The sequence below is a fragment of the Bombus affinis genome, unplaced genomic scaffold (genome assembly GCF_024516045.1).
Source record: "Bombus affinis isolate iyBomAffi1 unplaced genomic scaffold, iyBomAffi1.2 ctg00000068.1, whole genome shotgun sequence".
Taxonomy (NCBI): domain Eukaryota; kingdom Metazoa; phylum Arthropoda; class Insecta; order Hymenoptera; family Apidae; genus Bombus; species Bombus affinis.
Window position 1 is genome coordinate 1,502,989 of NW_026108822.1, and position 20,845 is coordinate 1,523,833.

At 33.0% G+C, this 20,845-nt stretch overlaps 2 protein-coding genes and 1 long non-coding RNA gene across 3 annotated transcripts in view; 2 read left to right on the forward strand and 1 right to left on the reverse strand.

The window, feature by feature from the left end:
- The window catches only part of LOC126926971 (uncharacterized), a 234,636-nt gene that overhangs the window by 25,970 nt on the left and 187,821 nt on the right, over nt 1-20,845 (reverse strand). The gene's annotated exons all lie outside the window — the stretch shown is intronic.
- LOC126926984 (uncharacterized) lies at nt 10,275-11,376 on the forward strand. The gene is made up of 2 exons (XM_050743293.1): nt 10,275-10,516; nt 10,684-11,376. Exon 2 carries the CDS (start codon nt 10,698-10,700, stop codon nt 11,292-11,294), a length of 597 nt encoding a protein of 198 aa, XP_050599250.1. The 5' UTR covers nt 10,275-10,516; nt 10,684-10,697; the 3' UTR covers nt 11,295-11,376.
- On the forward strand, nt 11,437-12,351 carry LOC126927009 (uncharacterized). Its single transcript, XR_007715076.1, has 3 exons — nt 11,437-11,516; nt 11,648-12,168; nt 12,251-12,351. It is a non-coding gene; the product is annotated as an uncharacterized LOC126927009 (long non-coding RNA).

Here is a 20,845-nt window from a genome sequence, read left to right on the forward strand (position 1 = left end):
ATCACGATACCGTTTAAAGATGAAATTTGTAGAATGGTTAGAGTTAGAGAATATCGGAACTTTGTATTATTATAACGTTTACCATCGCTGCGCTCTCGATATTAACCCTTAACTGCTGCTCTGGGACTCCCAGACGATATAAACATCCGCGTAACTTCGCTCTCGAGCAACGCGTGATGTCAAGTGTCTTGGTAATTTTCAATTAAGTCGCCCCTTATGACTATAACTTATAACTTCTGATCTTTGTTCCGTATAGGAGTAATTGAGAACGTACAACTTTCCTTTCGCTTTGTTTCGTCTTGTCCATTATGGATGAAAATGCGATTATAGTTACGAAACGAATCATTCTTCGTTGATCGCGATACAATGGAAATGTTTACAGCGAACGTTCCCGAGTGCTTCGAATAAAGAAAGAACGATGCAATACGATACTCTTTGACTTATAAATAACTTTCCTTTGAGATCAATCGGTGGATCAATTTTCTGGCTCCGCAGACGCAATGTTACACGTAATCCTAGGAATCGTGAAGTTTTCAGTCTTTTCTAATATTATTTTTCAACTTGAAATTCAATCTATTGGACGTAGGAATATTTTTACTGTAAACTATTAGAAAAATGTCCATCGTATAATCGACGAGCATCGCGAGAGTAATATCCAGGCTTTAAATTCTAAAGGCTCGTTACCGTACAACTGTAGTAGGCAACGTCGTTGCTCTAAACACGTACGTAATTTTGTTCACATTGTATAACCGATAACTATTTTCTTTTTATTATTTCTTTTTATTCGAATGTCCTTCAGCTTTCGCTTTACCACCGTACATCATCCCTACGTCATGCACCGATACTATTTTTCTTTTACACTGTGACACTTACTTGTCTGCTTGACCATGCGATCCTGATTATCATGCAAATGGTCCAAGACTGTTGTCGTAATACTCTACGGAATAACTAAAATTGTTGTATCGTTCTAACACGTTATAGATTTTATTAAAGAGGAACGTTTACTCGATAGAAGACTCAGATTCATGAAATAAGACACCGGTTTTCCCTGACGCCACTTTACGATATAAATAATTAAACTTTTTCTCCCTCGTATATGGAAAGCTTAAAATACTTTTCCTGTATTATCTATGCCAAATCTCCTGTCAATTTCGTTACTAAAATAAATGTTACAGTTATCAGCAATAATCGCTTGCACTCGACTATACGTTTCTTTAATTAAAAATTTATCAAAGCGAAGTCTTCGATTCTTTAAATTCTGCAAAATTTGATAAAAACGCGCAATGACTCGAAACTTCCGACGAGTAATGTACGCGAAAGACTCTGTATACTCGTTAGGTCGTTCCTCAAACGAGAAACAGATCGAACTGTTCGCGTTCGAGTCAAACGTAAAGGGAAAAGATTAAATTTCCTAACTTTTCGTCGATAGGATCTTCATCGACGTTTATGACAGTTGACTTCTCTTAATTAGCGAAGCTTCAAGCTTTCGATATTTCCAAGTTTCAATAATTCTCATTCTCCGTTCGCCTTTCAATGACCGTTATTAGCGTGAGCGTGTGTCAATAATCAAAGCGAACGATGCTCTTTTGAACCTTCCTTTCCTCTTCCATTCGTCTTCCTTTTCAGAACGGAATAATGGCTAGATCTACTTTACTCGTTGCGCTGATTTAACGAGTGCGTGTTTATTCTCTCTTTATTCTTCGTCTGCTTCTGCCCTCGCATCTGTTGAACATCGATTCGATTGCTGAACTCGACTGTGTGATTCTCCTATCAGGAACGACATTTGCGTCGGAATATACATGTTACGGTCGTTCTTTAAAATTCTTCTAAATTAAAAGTTCCTTAAAACTCTCCTAGCTGCAAAGTTCTTCTCCTGAAAGAGTCGCGGTAAACGTGGATATCCGACGTTACGCGTTCGTTAACGAGCATCTCTTATGTCGAATATTACAAAGCAACGATTTACCCAAAATATAGAAATATCTTCCGAAATAGCGGACTCATCGTTAGATTATTAGATCGCGGATGTTCGTGCATTTGTGGGAATTTTAAAAATGCAAAAGTCCATGAAACGTTTAGGAAACGTAGAGGATGAAATAAATCTCTATCCGTTTCGGTTTATTCAGTCGTATTCGTGAAAGTAGCAAACTGCACGAACATACGTATATTATTATTATTATATCTTGTTTTTGCGAAAAGCATTTCTCTTGCAAGCATTTGCCTTTTATATTTCTTACTTTTGGCATTCCGCGTACTTATAGGAAATTGCAGCTTAATCGTTGCAATAAAACTTATCGCTTTCTATTTTCCGTTTCTGCACATCTTCGTAAATTTATCGTATTAGCGACGTGAAGTATAACGGACGATTGATCGTAAATTGAAATCACAAATTCCCCATCGACCATTTCACAACAGACTGCCGCAGTTGCATGTTTTATAGGGGTGAATAGCCGCAGAGAAATTGATTCCAGTTCTACAAGGGACAAGTGTTATTGCTTTCATTTGAGCGCTCTGCCTAAGTATATTGTTCGTGGATTTACTGCAACAATGTTTGGGATTCTAAATTGCAACCTCCCAAGAGAAAACTTCGAAATGCTCTAAATATCGTATCGGCTACTTTCACGTAATGATATATTTGTTTTTTGACAAATAAATAAAGAAAAGAAAAGAAGAGTAAAATACACATCGAGAGTATTTTACCTGGAATACGTATTCAAGGATTATTTGCAGATTTTTCAGACCAAAGATACTTTTGTAAAGTGTATAATCATTTATCTGGAAAGTATTAAAAGTACTTCGTTTCTAGTAGGATTATATAATATCAATATCGTATTTAGGAAGTTGTGAAATTGCGAACTTATTAATAGGAAACACCATATAGATACAGAGAATGAAATTACTGATCGATACGGAGGATATTAATTCATTTAATATCTTGGCGATAGCAGATGATCGCTTTGCAATTAATCAGTACTCTGCAATTTATAATTGGATATAATGCAGTTAATTATTTAAATCAATTGTTACGTGTATAAAGATTGATAGCAGGTATTTATAACTTTTCTGCGATTTTCACATTAAGCATGATGAAGCAGTTGAATGATTAATTGATTCTCTTTAACATAGCCATGAGGGAGACGAATTTTTTTAAAAAGAAATATTCTCTTACCAACTACCGTCGGTAAAATACCGAGCGTAGGATTAAACTGTTAGTTGTGAAAACTATTAATATTAAATTAACGTTCGTTGGGACGATATTCGTTGGAATTATATTTTCAAAGTCTCATCTTTATGTATACTACCTGAAGTATAATATTTCTGCAAATAGTGAAATATAAAATAGTGAAATGACGATGTTACAGTAAAAATTGTTTTATCGTACAAAATTGAATATCTTTGTGTATTTGCTACGATATAATTATTAAAAAGAAGAAGAAACTTTCGATCATGAGAAAGATGGAATATAATGAAATATATTCAGACATTGAATAAAAATTTTTATTTTCATTTCGGAAGATGGAACGAACACGAAATATGCAGCAAATTTTGCGAATATTTCAAAATGAAGGAACTGCGCAAATATAAATATTTGCAAGTTAATTGCACTTAATATGGAACACCTGACTTTAAAAGCTTCCCAAAAACAGAAACATGCTTTTCTTTTCAATTGCTTTCGAGAAATTAATAAGTCCTTTCTGTGTCGCTTTATAAATTCTTTTAACATCGATATTACGTTTTTTCCTAATATTAAATTCTAACAATTTCTTACAATTTTTCAGCTGAAAGTTGTATTAAAATAATTTTGGCAACTGCTGAAAATTGTTGAAATTGTTGCACCAAGAGCGTAATTTCTGGGAAAAAAGGGTCGATGAGAACTCAAATCCTTCCGGGACTGTTTTACTCGCTCTATTAAACAAACATGTTTAATGATAAATCATGCAAAAAGTAATATTTTTTACGTTCATTATTTAACACGACTCTCAGAAAAATTTTATAGGCTGTCAAACGTAACAATCAACTGCATTCGATCAACATGCTTTCATTTTTAAGGAAATATTTCATTTATTATTTGCGTTATTACTTTAATAAACGTTTGCTATACCGTTAACGTTCATATCTATAAACCAACGTTTACTTACAGCTTTACCCTTACATAACGTCAATCTTCGAAAGAATTACGGATTTTTATTATACAATATATTAATCTTAGTTATTATAACGTTAAGTTATTAGCAAAATTACAAGATTGAAGTTACCAGAAGAAAAAAAGCGAGGTGTTCGTTTCCTCTTTTACAAATATAGAAGAGGAAGGTTGCTTAAGAATGATTAAAACGTAAAATGAAATTCTAATTAAATAAACGCCGTATTACCATTTTTCTACTATAGTTTCGAGTAAATTCCGCGCACTAATCGTATTTCTCTACGGCACAATAATAACATTCTGTTAATCAGTCTTTGAAATGTCACCGCAAATGTTCCATGTGCAACGTGACGTGTATTCCGCGATAATTTTCTTAAACTATATGAAGTTAACGTTTATAACATTCTATAAAGTAATAAGCAAACAAAATGAATAGCCTTCATCACGCTGTATATCCTGTTTGCATATTTAATATTAATATCAAAGCTTCCATGCAAAAAGATGTTGTATTTTGCAAGCGTATTTTATTACCGAGTGCATAATAATTCATTAACAATCCCCACGATTTATCGTCACAGTACGAAAGTACGTTCAATAATTTACATTCTGTTTTTAAACAGCCTGTTGTAGCTATACTTTGTTTTCACGTATTTCAAGTAAACATATCATCGATAAATACACCAGTACAAACGCTATTATATCGATGCAAACGTTAAAACATTTTCATCATGGTGAAATGTATTTGGTACATCAATTTTAGCGAATTCAATTAATGTATGACTAATGTTAAGCATTTACTTTGATTCGTTGAGTTGTAAGAATGAAATTAATTAAAATTTCCTTCAATCAAGGTAGATGTAATTTTAACAGAAAATTCCATTAAATTTCTATAAGTATTTCTAATGGTTACTCTTATGCCTATAGATAAAAATTAAAAAGCAAACTATCCTATAAAAATTAACAGATAAGATTATTTTTTCCTGTTAATTTCTATGCCATAATTGCCTCTTCGATTCCCTATTTCTCTACGATTTATTCGTCTCGTACACAATTTTAACGTAATATTTGTAACAACAGACAGAGATACTTAGTTAGATTTAACACGATTCTTTTTTTCGCTTTTGTTAAAAAATTATTCGCAGACCGCAGCTCCTCCTTCGATAAATTTTAATTCTCATTACGTGTACGTACATAAAACGTAGCGAGTACGAAACAATCACAGAATAACGTGATCTTCGATGAGATGCGATGTTTTAATAAGTTCTGATAATAGATGCATCATTAAATATGTAATTGGAAATGGTTGTTAATCGCGAGCATTAAATAATAATGTAATTTGAAAATAAATTAAATTCGATATATTTATACCGAATATATTAAAGACGTTTTAACATCGACATATTCAACATTTACTACTATTTTCCAGGCACAATATCTTCTTGTCGTTACGTATTTGAAACCTCCATAATATCTGAATTTATTTTAGCGGACACAGCAGTATGTAAAAGTTTTATTCATTACATTAATGAATAAAAAAAAAAAACAACAACAAATCACGAGTATCTTCGTTAACTTACAAGATACGTATTATTAAATATCCAAAGAACAATTCTAAACAATTTTGCAGAAATAACATTCCAAACAAATATAATACTTATTAATTGATATATTAAATTCGTCGGATGCAATTTTTTAATCGCACATGAAACAAACGTATATTTCTCATTTCGTTGAATTGTTTTCTACATTTAAATTATTCCTGGATAGATAAGAATTATACGAAACTCACGAAATAAGGAAATAAGCAAAATAAAAAGAAAAAAAGAAGAAAAAAGAGAAGAAACTGGTAGATTCCACTTATTGTTAAACTTATATTCTTAAACCAAGTTAAACTTAGTTCGCCATCTTCGTGATATTACGCAATTCAACAAACTGTCAGATGCAAATACAACGTTAACATAGAATTGTAACGATAAAAGTTATATTCGAAGTTATGGTAATCTCTTCTGCTATGACTCATCATTGTGCAACTGTAACTTATAGCATTAACAAATCTGTATTTTCAGCCACGTTTCTAACTATAATCGTACATTCCATGTACATAAGTAATGTCCACATTGAGGAAGTATAACGCTTAGTTAATAAATTCGAAACCACATCGTTCGCGTGTAGTCCACGTGAATTATATTTGAATTGTGTTAAAATGGCAATTTGTAAATTTTATAGGTCATATCGAAAGGATTAAGGATATTGAAGGAGAATACATAAATATTCGAGTCGCGTACATAAGTCTTAATATTACGAGCATAAATCTCCAAAATCTTCCGAATCTCCGTCGTATCTCAGCCACGTGAAATTATTTTTCATAATCTTAGTACGTTATTGATCTACGATATAGTAAAAGTTCTATACAATAAGTAATAAGCTTTATACAATAGCTCGTGGTTGATAACTCCGCGTTAAATACAATTTATGGCAACAAAATTTTATCCTATTCTAACAGTTCGTGGAGATAAAAATCGACGGACTTATGCAACTTCCAGTTGGCGAACAAATTAACGCAAGTTTCCAACGAATGAAACGCGAATAATGGGCCAAGGAATTTCCGACGATATGAAGAATTAGGTAACGTTGTCGGAGAAGAGTGCGCGAATGTAATACAATACCTTGGAAAAGTAAAACGTTTCTTTTAATAATGTAAATGGGCTGAAAAATATTGCGGCAGAAGCGAGCAATTACTGATTCTACGTGAAAAACCGAGTGGAAAATGTGGAATAAAATTTGTAAAAATTTCAGTACACCGGTTAAATCCTCAATTTCGATCCTCGGATGAAAAAAAATTAATTGTAATAAATCATACCAGGTGTTTTTCCTATCTTTCTTATTTTTCACGTAGAATCACACTCTGTGTTTCTATTCGATCTATTGGCCAAAATCTATAAAATTCACGTGGCGATCAACGTATCGATGCATTCTGTCAATTAATAAAAGAAGATATAGCTTAACGTAGAATAATCTTTTTTATTGCGATAGTGATGGAAATTTCATTATCGAGATTAATCGTTACCTTGTTGAAAGTCTGATCGGCGCTATAGCGAAAGAGTAGTTAGGCGAGCGGAATCACGGCGTGGAATGGAAAAGCGTGTGAAAGTAGTCTCATAATGTAATTAATGATCGAGGAATCGAAATTCTGTCGTATTTTACAGCGAGGATAAGAACTACTCAAGCGACAATCGAATGTCACTTAAGCGCTCTGGAGATGGAATCAATTAGTACTTGACTGGCGTTAATTCTTGCGCGAAGATCAATTCTCGCAAACTATTCGAAAAATAAGGATTAAAAGGTTTTTACATAGGGAAGCGTAGGATTGAAGCTTAGGATTTAATTTTGACGCGAATAAATGAAAGTTTAAGAATCGAGATTTAATTGAAATAAAAGTAGGATCGTTAAATTAAAAAACGTGAATAATTCTCAATTTTTGTCGCATATGAAGTATAGACACAAGTCTTTCAAATAATAAAATATTTAACCAACGTTAAATATTTAACTATAACGTGAAAGTAATATAAATGTAAATGAATATCGAACATTCTGAATTATAACACCAATTAATCGCATGCTAATTAATATTTACGAATCATAAGCGAAACACGATGGAAAATCGAAATTCGATATATATATTTCGAACCGTAAAAATAAGATCAGTAGAATGAACATGAGTTGGTGTACACTAGTTTTTTATTAAATGAAAAATAATTGATACGAATAGTAATAATAATAGAATATTTCTTAATTAACTTTTTCATTAATAGATATTATGTTTACATATATACAAATAAATATAATTTTCTACAAATAATATATATGTTATCAATTTAGGATATGAGTATAAAATTTCTCACCATGTCACAAATTTTCCCGAACGTTATTTTTCGCATTTGAACTTGCAGTTGGATACTACGACTATATTTCTTATATTTGTTTACAAGTTTAATAAAACTATTTTACGCTATGGCTTCGCTTGTTACTTACGGCTTCTTCAAACCAAGCGATTAAGAGATGGAATAAAGCTGAAATTACGTGATATAATATGCGCGTATACTTCGTGTGCCTGACATTACGAGCATCACACTACTTACAAAGGAGATTTTACCTTGTATAAATCATACTTTTACTTTAGCAGCATGATAAATTTTATCCGATTACTTGAAAGCTGTTTGTATTCCGAGTTATTAAGCATCGTTATAACAACGAATGGTGTTGATAATTCTCTAATTTATTTAAATTTCCAAATTAACATAAAGTGTTACGTAATTATTTTATAAATGTCTTAAAACGTTATGAATATTAGTTTATATGAAATCTTCCCTTAGAGAACGTGGGCGGATGAATATTAAACTTTGATGGAACGCATCTAACGATGAAATATTACATATCTATGAAATTCATCTAAATGATTAAATATCAGATATCTATGGTATTCATCAAACGATTAAATATCAAATAATATAAAAAAAATATAAAATAACAGTTAGCAACATTTCGATATTATGGATTAATTGAATTAACTTTTAAATCGAAACACAAACGTGTTAACTACAACCTGCGGATTAAAGCGATTACAACTTTTTCCTTTTTTTTACTTTTTTTTTTTTTTTTGATAGGAAAACTTCAACCAATACTTTTGTGTAAGCCTGTGAGGTAAGCCTCGACTTCTAAACTAACTTCGTAAGCTATAGAACTAAAAGAGCATAATCGTAATGTGATACGAATAGTCGGAAGAAATTTAACATTTATTTAAAAACTATATATATTTATTTAAAAACCGCTATATTACAAAGTCTTTAACTATATTTTTATGAATCTGTATAATTTTTTAGAATTTTAAAAGGATACATATATATATGCAAGCTCCCTAGATTTCATGTAGGATAGGGATTCTTTTTGTTTCGCGGGTAGCACGACAGGCTGTGTTTCACGGACAGACCGATCTTCCCTTGTTTTACGGACGACCATTTTAAGAAGCACGTTTTTCCCGAACGGACGGACAGAGAGTTACATTAGAGACAAACAAGGTTACGGAATAGTTATTTAAGATTTTAAAGACTGAAGAAGAAAGATCGGTAGCTCAGGACGTTGAAAATCGATTCTCGATTTTCAGGTAAACATTGTACTAAAGACTTGTTATTTCCCGTTTATATAATTATTGTTATTTATTGTTATAAACGCATATTAATTGTCGTTTATTTTTGTATTTTATTATTTACTTCATAATAAAAACTCGATTTTCAGACTACAGAATCGATCCTGAATTATCACCAAATTACCATCTTACAAATCGATTTTCACTACGCCATGCCGTTAAAAGTGAAGCTACGTATCGCCGTGAACGAGAACGCAATGGGGAGAAAATAGAATCCATAAGAATTCATAAGAAAACCAGAAGATGAAGTATGTGATGTCTTTCCTCCAGAATATCAAGCAAGAGATCATCATCCGCGGTTATTCAGTTTATCGATAGTGAAGAAAGCCGCAAACAACTTAACCAAGGTAAGCCATTACAGAAACATTGCACTCACGATGGATGACGCAACGGCAGCGTCATACATCGGTACAAGTTTAAACTTCGTGTTTCGAGATATTTACTTAGAAGAATCGGAGATCATCCCCACAAGGAAAATAAAGACCGAAATCGAAAAGCCCAATCTTCAAACAGAAACATTATTAGAGATCTTCCAGAAACAAAACATGCATGAGAGAGAAGGCACAGACTTTGTCATAAAACAATTTGATGGAACGCAAAAAGCCACAGATTGGAGTATGAAATATTCATATTTCACATACGCATCCCTTCCGTACTCTAATATGAGTATGAAACCGAATACCAAAAATACAAAATCCAAACTGATGAAAAAAGGATCAAGAATTTGAAGAAATATTTGGGAAAAACAGCATCAGAATGGTACCAGACAAATCTGCTGAAGGATGAAGAATACAACTGGGAAAATTGGAAGGTGGCAGTTCAAAAAGCCTCTGGCAATAAAGGTTGGTCTGCAGTACGATACGCTTATAACTTTAAATACATTTCAGGTTCATTCACTGAATATGCCATAAAAAAGGAATGATTAATATTGGAAGTAAGGAGGAAGACTTCTGAAGAGACAGGGATAAATCTAATTGTTATTGGATTACCCATACACATTCAAGATAAAATCGATAAAGAAACAGTACAATCAACAAATGGCTTAATCGGATTCTTGGGGCAATATCAGACGAAGGGAAGAAAAACACAAGGGAGTAACGCAAGATTGGACAGAAAGCCAGAGCCACCGCCCAAGAAACAACCTTGTGTGATTTATGAAGCACTGAATTTCCCAGGTCGATTTCACCCAATAACAACTCACCAAAGAAATACATGCACATACTCATCGATCATTTTTCAAGGGCTGTTTTTATGTCCACATCGAAAACACAACACACAGAAGATATCATAAAACTTATAGACTCGACAGGAGAAACTGATTGCATAAAAATTATCCTTGCAGACCGATACCCAGTAATGACATCCAAAGAAATTCAAGAGTATAGGAGGAAAAGGAACATTAAATTAATTTTCACCTCGACAGACTGCCCATCCTCCAATGGACTGAACAAAAGGGTAAATCAAACATTAGTAAACAGGATCAGATGTAATTCAGACGAAAATAAGAGAAACTGGACAAAAATCACAGAAGAAAGCGTAGAAGAAAACAATAACACCAGACACAGTGTAACGGGGTTTGCCCCAAATCATTTACTGAATGGAAAAATGATTGAAATCGTCCCTAAGGAAATAATGGTGAATAAGATAAACCTAAAAAGAGACAGAGAAGAAGCATTCAAAAACTCAACAAGAAATTTCGAAATCAACAAACAAAAATACGATAAAAAAAGAAGAGAACACGAATTTAAAATCGGTGATATGGTCTTCACCCATAACGGAAAAAAAGTGAATAGAAATAAGCTGGAAGAAATTAGGAAAGGACCTTTCATAATTCTAAGAAGGATTTCAAACTCCATATATGAAGTGGATAACGGTAATCGGGGATCTGAAGGGAATCTGTTCCACTCCCCATTCGAGGGGCGGTGTAAACTCCCTAGAGTTCATGTAGGATAGGGATTCTTTTTGTTTTACGGGTAGCACGACAGGCTGTGTTTCACGGACAGACCTTCTTTTGTTTTATGGACGATCATTTTAAGAAGCACGTTTTTCCCGAACGGACGGACAGAGAGTTACATTAGAGACAAACAAGGTTACGGAATAGTTATTTAAAACTTTAAAGACTGAAGAAGAAAGATCGGTAGCTCAGGACGTTGAAAATCGATTCTCGATTTTCAGGTAAACATTGTACTAAAGACTTCTTATTTCCCGTTTATATAATTATTGTTATTTATTGTTATAGACGCATATTAATTGTTGTTTATTTTTGTATTTTATTATTTACTCCATAATAAAAACTCGATTTTTAGACTACAGAATAGATCCCTGAATTATCCCCGGATTACTATCTTACATATATGTACATATTTGTATATTTATATATATATATATAAATACATATATATATATATATATATATATATAGAGAGAGAGAGAGAGAGAGAATGTTACAAGGAAGTAATCTAAAACTCCGTAAATTTGTAGTACATGTTTAATGAGAGAAGTATTAAATATCTGATAAGCGTAGATCCAAAAATTAATCCTATTTATTTGATATACCGTACTTTTTATTTAACATTTAAATCGAACGTTTAAATCGAACCCTCGATAGAATAGGTAGAATAAACGTGTCCAATAAAATAATCTCCTCCATCATCTGATTTGAATTCAACGAATTTTTTTTTATGAATACACATAGAGAGAAATCTACCTATTGTGGACACACGTACAAATCAATAAATAATGCATGTCGTGCAATATCGGCTACAGAAGGAATAAATAGAGAATTATGTATTATCCACAGATGGCAGTTATACAGTGACTACGAAAGGTATTTAAATAATATGAATATAAATACATGATACAGGTATTAAACTTGGTATTATTTAGTGGTACTTTCATACGATTATAAGGATTTGATTTGAAATATAAAAGCTGATAGGAAAACGGTTCATTGGAAAATATGGACACGCGCAAATATTTTCTCGTGCCCGCAGTATATTAAAACAGAAAGTCAAATATTTCTTATCAATGGCGAAGGATATTTTTCTCTTCTTCTTGACCCAGCAATTGGATTTCATCAATATTATATAACGTTGATTAAAATTTCCTTTTCTCTCGAGTGAGTACTATAAGATCACAAAATAACATAGATCTTTTCTTTGCAACTTGCTGAATATAAAACTGCGTCCTTTTACAGGCAACCATGTATATTCCAAGCGTGATGAAGGGATTAGATCATCGTATCGTAAATTATGCTTACTTCCAACCCCAAAGGCAGACTTTCTATGTGCTTGTCTCTTTGCTTCGAGGGCCAGCGAACTCCTCACTCTATATGACAGAAACAGCCTAGAATCCAGGGGGAAATTTGAAAGTCAATCAAGGAAGGAACTGCAAGATGGACAGAGCAAGGTCTCGTAGAAATGTATGTGAGATTCGTTTCTCGCAAATTACGAGATACGGAAACGTTTAAAGTCATCTACAGGCGGAAATCTGTTCAAGACAGTCGCGGTAATGTTTCGACGTTATATTTTATACGTTAAGCCAGCTATTATTTAAATATGTTCTTTGAAATTAAGTAAAATCAAAGTAGCTGAAAAAGTACAGCTGATAAAATTACGTTCAAAACGTGAATGAACAATAATTTTTACTTTCGTTACGCTGTTGTTATCGATTATCCATTATTTCTTATGGCAAGAAATGGGAACGTGCTTAATTTACGATAAAAACGAGAAACAATACGTAAAATATTTTTCACGATAAATTATTTTCATATTGTTTGAAATAATTTTACGCTTCCGCGATATAAGTGGCGAATGTAATTGAACAAGAATCATTTTTGATAAATGTAACAGATATATACCGTATATATATGCAAAATATATTATAACGTGTTAATTCATAAAGTTACTTAAAATTATTGGAAATCTATGTACGTAGGTATGTTTAAATATTTCATTCATGTTTTTATTCCATTGAATTGCAAGTTATATAAAATCATTTCATTAATAGTATAGTTAAATAATATAAGAATTGCGAATTAAGAATATTGTTTATTAGTGATATAAATAATTAAATTAGTAATAATGTATACTTAACACGTTCTTGTATTTTGCTATTAAGGTAGAATTAAATGGTTAAAGAATTAAAATTATTTCGCTCTTCTTTCAAAATTATTTCAATCTCGATCTCATGTTTTAGAAGGGAAAACTATAATTTTTGTTCTTAAAACATATCATCCCCTAATAGTCTGCGTTCGAATCATGATTATTCTAAAAACCACTATGATTGTGTTATTGAAATAACGTCATCAACTAGTTTCTTAAACTACGTAGATGCTACTGAAACAAACTACGTACATGCATAGTAAGTTTATATGAATATTAAACACAAGAAACTTCGTTTGACTTGATTTGGCTGAAATCAGCTTGTCGAAGTGCATCATAGAAATAAGTCACGTCGATCAAAGTTGTAGCGCAATATCTATTAGACCGTCATTAAAGTCATCGTTGGTACATTAATAGATGGTATCACACAGTTAAACGACATGTCATAATATTCTTTCATCTAAACCATAGTAGCAACAGACTGTTTCCTACAGACTAGAGGTATTTCATGGGACGATCATATAAATTCTTAAATACAATAATGTATAATACACATACGTACATACATGAACCAAGTCTGTAAGCATAATCTATAGACTATAATAAATACGTGAAACATTTTGAATTCTGTATTAGATTTGAAGAAATCTCGAATAAATCAAAAGATATTAAATACTACAAAACTGTGAGCATTATTAAGGATTAGGATGTGATTTTTTGAAAGATATAAATATAATTTATGAATAGTTTCAAAGATGAAGGTGAAAGAAATCTGTAACAAGAATTAGTCCCTTAAGGAAACGTTAATTACTTTGTTACTGTAGAAACACTTGTGGATTCTTCGATATAAAACTAACAATTATCTTTTATCTAAAGGATATGTTATAATACAAAGATCCTTAAAATTATTCGATGGAATATCCAATTGATATTAATGCTGATTACCTACTTTTTAACCTATCATTTACAAAGAACAGTTTATTTATCGAAGCTATAAACTCTTTTGCCCGCTTCAGAGCTTCCATCGACGATTTATGACGTACATGGTGCAATAATGCCTAATGCGATTCTCTTTAATATCCCATATTGCATACATTCTCGTACCGATTACACAAATTGTTTGAATTCAAGAAACATGCGATCACTATACCGGTATAAATTTGTTATTTACTTGATCTGAAATATCCTTTCAAGTTTGAAGTGAAATTGAAATTCTTTCAAATAATCTTTGACTTAAAGATGTTATTTATAGCTTCGCGTTTATCGATATTGATTCCCTAAATTTAACTGATTTTACATGTATATTTATTTTACGATTTAAGCATTACATGTTAGTTTAAGTATCATTTACATACCAGCTACTTGAAATCCATTTAATTTCATGTAACTTAACTAATTACAGAACAAGGTTTAACTTTTACGTTAACTAAGCTCAAAATGTCCATGAAGCATGATTTGTTTCTGGAAAGTCATTTAACTATTTTAACTAACGAAATGTATAACGAAAACTATCGATTTTCAGAACTTTATAATATAATGGAATCGTTTTACATATTTGCGGACAAACAACACAACAGTTTTCGTCTATGAATACGAAACAAAAAATTTAAATAAAAATTATATTAATCCTTTCGGTACGAGTTGTTTTTTAACATCGATGGTACGTATAAAGCAGTAAAGCATGTGCGTGACCTGAATACATTTCCGGTCTTTTTATAACGATTGTGAACAAATAATGTAAAACTATAACTTCAAAACTATAACGTATGTTTCCAGATAAAGAAAATAATCACAGACTTCGCTGGATGCATAAGCATTCATAGACAACATCAATGGAATTTTTTCTGATGAATATGTCCTTCTCCTGTAGGAAAGTATGAGATGACTCGTTTGTTTGTAAGAAATGTTCAAGAGCAGTTATGAAATCATTTACGGATTTCACTACGTTTTACATATTCGAAACTTTCCATCTTTGCATTTCTTTTCTGTCTCCCCTTTCTCGTGAATACTTAAATACATGATTTTTTCAAAACTTCACAAAAATAATCGTAAGAATCTATTCTATTTTTTCTCGTATATTTCCTTGTTTGGAAAAAGGAATAATTTATGACTTGTAATTTGTAAAATTACGCTAATAATATCAGTTTACTTGTACAAGATGGCCACCATACACATATTTGTCACATTAGAAAATATAGACCTAACCAAACAGGAATATTACACATTACAAGTTAACGTACATATATATGTAGTATCTATTTACAAGTATCGCAGATTACCTCTTGAAAAGTAAGAAAACATAAAGACTAAAGTAAAGTTGTAAATCTAAACTACAGTTCAAGTTATACAAGGCATGCAAAGCTTCTCTTGAAACGTTAGGTGCGTACTTCGATATACAATATAAAGAAACATAGCCCGCGAGAAAAGCTATATAGTACATACCATACAGATCCCTCGCCATAACTTTGTCAATATGCGCAACGAAATCGGTAATTTTCGCGCCACCACTCAAACGCCGTTTCCCTCGCTTTGGATAATTGAATTAAATCCAGATCGTCCATGTTTACAGCGAAGCAACATGTAATACCGCCAAAAGTGCTTTCCACCCCCTCACATAACTGACATCGGCCGTCCGTGGATCCAACGGAAGGATTTTGAACGTTGGAGAATGCGTAACGCTGATTGGCTATTGAGCTCGGGGGTCGATCGTATAAAGGGACGCCGGGTCGCAACGAGCCTCACAGTACCGCTTCGACTGTGAACGCGATAGGAATTGGACCGTTTATTTTACAAAGCTCATTTATCTTTTGCAACAATTACATTCGAATGTCTTTTCAAGCGCTAACGACATAATCGACGTTTGGTAAGCGATTAGTAACTGCGAATTCGTAGAATTCGTGGATAATTCTCGAGCTGTTTCGTGCGTACGCGATATTAAGTGGCACGCAAACAGGTGCACCTATTCGCGTAGCGCAAGAAATGTATCACGGAGGTCGTTGCAGGTAATATCCATCGACAGACGGGACAATTCGGGTGCACGATCTATGCCTATGACTGTGCAGTAGGGCATACTCTTCTCGACCACTTGTCTGGCGCCAACCACCACTATTGTCTCGCGAAGGCCAAGCTGTAAATCTTCGTTGCTTATACCGTTTTCTTGGTGAGTGTTAATTTTTTACTTATTCGGTGGTATAATAATACCGTTATTACGAGGTAAAAGTTTTGTTAATTTTCATCAAATTCCGTTCGTTTTTCATTACCAATTTTCAATAAATTATCGTTGCTTGTCTGTCGGATTCGTATTATTATAGTATTTTAACTGTCTATGTTTTTAACGTTCCATGGCTAGAAATCCACGAACAGTACACAAATTACCAATTGCTGTTCTTTTATCTACGCGACGTTTAATTTCCGTTAAAAATAAATTACGTTTAAAAAACTAGTTTAAAAAATGACTCGGTTAACCGGTTAATATCGGATTCTTGCTATAGTTGTTACATGACTTTTTACTATTTTTTGTCTATTGCCAAATAACCTTTCTCATGGTAGGCGGATCGTACACGATTATAACGTGGAGAAAACGTGAAGGGTAATCGTTTTACTAACTCGTTGCCTTAATTGGTTTACCTTAACTATGTTGGCTGTGTCAACCGATGATACGGGTTACGCTTATTTCATTGTTCATGCAACACGGTATAACGGTACATATCTGGAATCTGCATAGATGATTAGGGATGAATGTTATGGAAATTTCCAATCTAAACAACCCAGTCTTCAATGAGTATCGATCGATCGCATTTTAATGTCGTTAATTACGAGCAATTATATTAATGAAACTATCGTAAATCTTGTACAAATAAAAACAAAAAAGGATCAAGAAATTAATATTATTGTTACCATCGTTGCGCGCAAATATTACGTACAGTGGGTATTTTATCGTAAGAAGGAACATATTACTTTGTCCCAAAAGTTTCTTTCCTTTTATAAGGAAATTATTTAATTGTTAGTACATACGCATCTTCTAACGAATGGGAACAACTTCGAGTCACCGTAATCATCATATCGAATGGAGAAAAAAAAAGATCGAAAAATATATATATTGGAAACTTTGAATCTAAAATCTGATATTTATACGAACGTTGTAGCACGAAATTTAATTTCTCTTCTTTTTCCGGCTTCCGTAAAACGACTGCGTCTAAAGGACTTTCGAAACTTAATTATCCCGGTTGAATCTTTAAAGTAATATACATGGACTAACTTTTCATTGAAGACACCGGTAAGGAAGAAAATCGCCAGGAACTGGTAATTATCGAGCGCTTCCACAATGAGTAGACGGTCAGTTTGTCTAACTCCTTCATTCAAGGATAGCGCATACTTGAAGTGTTTCCTACTCCGGGGACTGTTATTGAAATGCTTGGAATTGCACGTATAGTTGCGCAGTTATGCGTTTAAGGGCCACATCTGTCATCTCGATTTTTTTATTATCGTTGCACACCACCTTGCATGATTTTAATAATATTTAGACAGAAGAAAAAATATGAATAAGTATTCTTGTTATTATTTGCGTTATTAAGTCAAAATGGAAAATACCTTCGGTTCGAACAGTTGATTTTAATCAACTTTAGTTGAAATTCGATTTGTACTTTGGAAATTTTAATCGGTTGCAGAATATATAATATTAGAATATATAATAACGGATATAATATGCAAAGTTAAATGTATTCTACGTCATTGTCATTATTGTTATTGTTTGATCGTGATCGGAGAATAATATTTTAAAAGACATGACGAATATATGGCATAGAATTTGTATTATGAGATCGAAATGGAAGATACTTTTAGTTCGAAGGTTTGATTAAAATTCAAATTTCATTGTGCTTGGCGAATTTCCATCGATCGTAGAATATACAGCTAAAACATCGATGTAACATCGAAAGTCAAGCAATATTCTACTTTCTCGTTTCGCTTGTTATCGTCATGTACAGCCTCGTAATATTTTTAAAACCATAGGACACATATAAATGAGATATAAATACGTAAGTGCGTTATTAAATCGAAATGGCAAGTACTTTCGGCTCGGATATCGATCAAAATAATATTGAGAGTGAAATGCAAGCTATGTGTATCACGCGTTATTTCAGCGCGAAGTTTCGGTGAAATTGAACCGAAAAATTTGATTTCAACGCAAATCAAACGCTGGTTGGCCGTGTCAAAAACATATCGCCGTATCCACTGTTTTGGTCCGGTTATTTCACGCGTGATGACACATATGCAAAATTGAAAGTCCTTTACAACGTACGTACACAAGTGTCCCGTGTGCTTCTTATCTCTCCTTACGCATAAAACGCTATGTGTATATTTCGAAATATGAGAAACGGTTGATTTGCTGTACAAAGTGCAACGTCACGTGATTTTTATCGAAAGCTATAACCATACCAGATATAACGTTACAGAATAAAATACGTCGCGAAATACCATTACAGCGTGCTTGGTTTTATTTTCTAATCTTTTTATCCTAACTTTGTCATTTCGCTCGTGCGTGTGCCTTGTAACGTAACGGTAGTAATACAGTTTTTACGTTCACTCGCATACGTAGCTTGCAACGTAGTATACTTTATGTTCAGACTGCTGGCCATAAACTCGATTTACAATAATTATCCTCCCTCTTGCCTTGTATTCTCGCTTAATCATACACACACACACGCAAAACCTTATTTTTATTATTCTTTTATTTTATTCTTTTTTTGTTATTTTACCTTCAGTTGCGATACGTAAAAGATTCTTGTAATTACGCTCCATCTAAGTGTTAGCCTTATACCTCTAACGTTATAAATAAATTCTTAATATCGAATCGACATCGCAGAAAAGGTAAAATATGGAACACTCAGATCGGTTAACAGAACAGAAATGTAGTTGTTCGCAATCATCGAGATCCGAGCATCAAATTGTTTGACTACTCGATGATCCACATTTTGCCATCAGAATAATAAATCTAAAATTTAGCGAAAATAGTTTCTGGCAAAATAAACGTTCAGAAAATGAACGACTAACTGAGTGAAGTAGCCTATAGTCGTTTGGCAGACATTCATCATCGATCGGATTAAGAAAGAAAGGGAGACCTGTTCCATATTTGGCCACTTTCCTCTATGTATGTAAAGTGTTTATAACGTAAAATGCTAAAGTCGAACCTTGTTAGCTCGAAGCCCAAGGGATGAGCAAAAATTTCCGAGTTCTAGAGGTTTCTTCTTATCGAAAACGTCGAGCAAATGAGGTTCGACAAGCGGAAATTCGAAGGAGTACGAAGGTTGAATTGCGTTCATCTTTTCAGGAAACGTTGGTATTTTAAGGTTCCCCTTCGAATTCGTTTGATTCGACGCAAAAGATCAACCCCTGTCATTTTTGCGACTTAATGCGTCTCTCGTTTCAAATATGTCAAATTGACAGAATAGTAGAACATCGACTACGCGAAAGGATAAACAATTAATTTTCCTCTTTGTCATTTGCACGCATTCTAATTCGTTCTTTTTCTCGGAGATATCGGATTTCGTTCACCCGTGAAGGTCACAAACTTTTAGACAAATCGTTGCAATCTCCTTTACATCTTCGATGTGTAATACGAATGGATACGATGGATACGATGGATAATACGAAATCGTTATCGATGTATTAGGTATAATATCGGTTGGTCGGAAAATTCGTTCCGATTTTTAAGGAATTTAATAAAATAAAAGCTTTGCTTAGTACCTTTCCATTGAGGAAATTTCAAGTATGTTTTCATTTATGTTTTTAAGCATATCACGCTGAAAAAACGTTACTGTAAATGTTTTTAAATATGCTCGTTGATTTTTAATAAAATATTACACGTGTTAAACGCTGCTGGGAAAGTTCGTTCGGATTTTTAACTCTTTGGACGATGTAAAAAATCATATTGAAAAGTTTCCCGCCGGAAAGCCTGAGAGGTTCTGGAAGAATGGATATTCAAGTTGCGTGAAATATGGGAAAAGTTTGCGGAAGAAAAAATCGTGCCTGTATAATTCGATAAACGTATTTCGAGTAGAAATGCAAATTAGAACCAAAGGATCTTTTCAATCGTTCGAAAAATACGTGGCAATTCAGGCTATATGCTTGTCAGAGCATCCGCGGAATATTAATTCTGTGTTATAACAGCCACGCATACTCCACGTTTCACGAGTATACTCGTCGTCGCTTACTTTTCGCGACGCATTTTAACACGCTTCTCAGAAAGGTCGCAACAACTAACAGCTTCATATCGTATAAATAAATTAAATCTTTTTTAAGAACATTTTGGCCATTGTATCTTTGATAGCTAAAACATTTTATTCCAGACAAATCCCTTGCTTCGTGCAACCAACACCGAATTATTTTAAATTAGATTGGTCG

Excerpts from the sequence above, each read along its gene's own strand:
- LOC126926984 (XM_050743293.1), top strand. The coding sequence starts at position 10,698 with ATGACATCCAAAGAAATTCAAGAGTATAGGAGGAAAAGGAACATTAAA.